Below are 3,331 nucleotides of genomic sequence, written 5' to 3'. Positions count from 1 at the left end.
CCTGCTCTCCCCCCCCCCCCCCCCCCGATCATCCTGTCCTGCCTTTGCTGGGTACAAGGGGTTAAACTGTCGCTTCCAGGAAAAAGTTCCTCTTTCAGATTCACAACTCGGATCCCTACCTGGAAAACGCAATAGCCTCCTCAGATGGGGAAAAGAAACTCTGCTCGACCAGTTGCTTGATCTTCCCTTTTGGACATGAAAACGAGCCAGGGCTCCCCTCCAAATAAAAGGGGTGGGGAGAGGCAAAGCTTTCTTTTCTTATCAACAAACCTCATCTTCTTAACTTGATCACTATGTCCACGAGAAAGGCAGGGTCAGCGGTCTCCAGCCCGGCCACCGGTGCAGAGTATATACAAACTGGAAACCCCCTGAAATTAGGCTCGGTCTGGCTGTAGGTTGCAGAGAGACAACTGCACTGAAATCGGGTTAGATCTGTCTGTAAGTAGCCAACTACATTGAAATCAGGCTGGATCTCTCTGTAGGTAGCAGAGACAACGACAGTGAAACCAGGCTAGACCTTTCTGTGGTCAGCAGAGTCACCTACATTGACATCAGACTCGATTTTTCTTTGGGCAGCAGTCACCTGCACTGGAAGCAAGCTGGATCTTTCTGTAGGTAGGCAAGTCGCCTACGCTGAAAACAGGCTGGATCTGGCTGTAGGTAGCATGCACCTACAGTGAAATCAGGCTGGATCTGGCTGTAGGTAGCAGTCACCTACACTGAAAGCAGGCTGGATCTGGCTGTAGGTAGCTGAGACAACTACTCTGAAGTCGGGCTGGATCTGTCTGTAAGTAGCCAAGTTACCTACACTGACATCAGACTCAACTCCATCCAGAAACCAGGCTCGATGTTAGCAGACACCTACATTGAAACCAGGCTGGATCTCTCTGTAGGTAGCAGAGACAACGACACTGACATCGGGCTGGATCTTTCTGTAAGTGTCCAAGTCACCTACATTGAAATCAGGCTGGATCTGGCTGTAGGTAGCGTAGACAACTGCACTGACATCGGGCTGGAGCTGCCTGCGAGCAGCCCAGTGCCCTACAGCTGGGGAGTTAGGTGCAGCCACAAGCCAGGCTGCGGTGCAGGACTTAGCGAGGGGGGCTTGGAGGGGGGCAGGAGGGACCTCAAAAGCAAGATCCCTTCTTTCCCCCCCTTGGACCGCGTGCCTCTTCTGGAGTAAGGCCCCCCACAGGACCCTCCAGGTTCTCAATCCCCTGCCGCAGGTATGCGAGAAGAGAAGGGGACCCTTCTTCTGGAGCCTCCCAGAGAGAGCGAGACGGTGCCACATGCTGCTTGGGGAGGTGTGTGGGTGTGGGTGGGTACGGGGCGGGGTGCCCCCGTGCCCTGGCCCAGCTCGTCTCACCCGTGCCCCTGTCTGTGTGCTTTGGCAGGTGCAGGCTCAGCTGCAGCTGGAAGGCGTGGCCCACGCGCACCCCCACCTGCACCCGCACCTGGCGGCCCACGCGCCCTACCTGATGTTCCCGCCGCCGCCCTTCGGACTGCCCATCGCCTCCCTGGCGGAATCCGCCTCCGCGGCTGCTGTGGTGGCTGCTGCTGCCAAGAGCAACAGCAAAAACTCCAGCATCGCTGACCTGCGACTCAAGGCCAGGAAACATGCCGAGGCTTTGGGGCTCTGACACCGTTCAGCGCCCCCCACACCCTTCCTTCTTCTTCTTCTTTTTTTTTTGCTCTGTGTGTGTGAGACCCAGGATGGACTTATAACTCTCTCTCCTCTCTCCGTTTCCTCTTTCTCTCAGCACCACCTAAGCTTGACTCTCCAGGCCCCGGGACAAACAACGATCGCTACTTTTTTTTCTTCTTTTTCTTCTTTAAAACGCTCTGCAAGTCCTTTGAGAGACGATCTCTACAACCCCTTCTTGATGATTACTTTTTTTTCTCCCTCCCCACCCAAAGACTTCACATCCAATTGATCTGAAGACTGGGCTGCCCATCTTTTTTTTTTTAAATTACTATTTTATTTTGCAGTGCTCTGACACAGCTAAAACTGTTCTACCAGATGAAATGCTAGGGTGAAATCATCCAGAAATCCTAGTTAAAAGTCATCAGATTAAACACACAAGCACGCGCACACACACAGAGAGGGAAATCAAAGACTTCCCCCTATGCAGGATAAAGTAAGTGGGGGGAAAAAAATATCTCTAAATTATGCTAATCTGTGAACATTGGGACATTTGGATTTTGAACCTGGCAAAAGTGATCCCTTCAGTGTAACATCATCTGCTGCTGTCAGCTTTGCTACTTTGTGTATGCGTCTATCTAAACACATTGTTTGAAGATCATAAAATATATTAAAACAAAACAAAACAACAAAAATAATACTAATAAAAAAAATCCTTGGGGCTGGTCTCCATTAAAGATGACATTTCTTTGTTGCCAACAGTATTATTTCACTGCCATGAATATCTTCCATCACTGAGGAGCTGCTGCTGCAGAACTGGTTTGAATTTAAATGTGGAATTTCAGATCTGAGGCAAGGCAGTTTTTTTTTTTTCTAAAAAAAAAAAAGCAGCAATAACAAAAAATGTGCATCTCAAATGGCTATGTCCTTTGAAAGAAAAAAAAGAGAGAAAGAGAGAGAGAGAGAGAGAGAGACAGAGAGAGACCAGAATTTACCAACCATTAATGGTGACTTGAAAGATGGGAACAATACGAACGCACCTGTTTTACCCAGAATCACCTGAACTGAGATGTATTGTGCCATAGGAACAGGTCGACTTTTAAATTTTCTTTTCCAAATGTCTGGGATCTTTGAATTGAAATCTTGCTGTTTTACAGGATGTAGAAGGAACAACTTACACAACAAAGATGGACATACGATTTTAAGGCATAATACTGATGCAGCATTAATTTTAGTGAAATGCAATTAAGTGCAGTAAAGTGCAATACTGTAAATATTATAGATTAAAAATAGCCGTACTTATTCTGTTAATAACCAATTCTGCAAGAACCACAACTTAAATCCTTTATGCTCAGACTGGTGCATTGCAGTTTATTGCCAAAATGACAGTCCGAGTCTTGTAGGAATGGATAAAGTAATATGTATCACATATGGAAAAAGATAGATGCCATGATTTCTAGTCAAGTTAACGTGCCATATTTCTGGGAAGTAAGCTGAAAAGCCTGTATGACATTTTTGCAATCATTTTAAGTAAAAAAGAAAAAGAAAAACAAAATAACTGAACCCACAAGAACAAAGTAAATGTTTTGTAGAGGTGGACAAGTTCAGTATTAGACATTTTTTGGTTTTGCCAGTTATATAAACACCAAATATAAACTTGTCTAAGCAGCATAGCTAGTATAAACTGGG

At 46.6% G+C, this 3,331-nt stretch overlaps 1 protein-coding gene across 2 annotated transcripts in view; it reads left to right on the top strand.

Moving 5' to 3' along the window:
* The window catches only part of SHOX (short stature homeobox), a 12,955-nt gene extending 10,052 nt beyond the window's left edge, over positions 1-2,903 (top strand). The window contains exons 5-6 of one of the 2 annotated variants that reach the window (XM_025195473.1): positions 1,227-1,304; positions 1,395-2,903. In XM_025195473.1, the coding sequence (XP_025051258.1) occupies positions 1,227-1,304; positions 1,395-1,640 (324 nt within the window). In that variant the 3' untranslated portion in view covers positions 1,641-2,903. The remainder of the gene's footprint in view (positions 1-1,226; positions 1,305-1,394) is intronic. The other variant, XM_006017037.2, reaches the window with a different exon arrangement.
* Positions 2,904-3,331: the final 428 nt, after the last annotated feature.

Source organism: Alligator sinensis, unplaced genomic scaffold, assembly GCF_000455745.1.
Source record: "Alligator sinensis unplaced genomic scaffold, ASM45574v1 scaffold144_2, whole genome shotgun sequence".
Lineage (NCBI taxonomy): Eukaryota > Metazoa > Chordata > Crocodylia > Alligatoridae > Alligator > Alligator sinensis.
The sequence above is the reverse complement of the archived record's forward strand: the minus strand, read 5'-3'. Positions and strand labels throughout refer to the sequence as shown.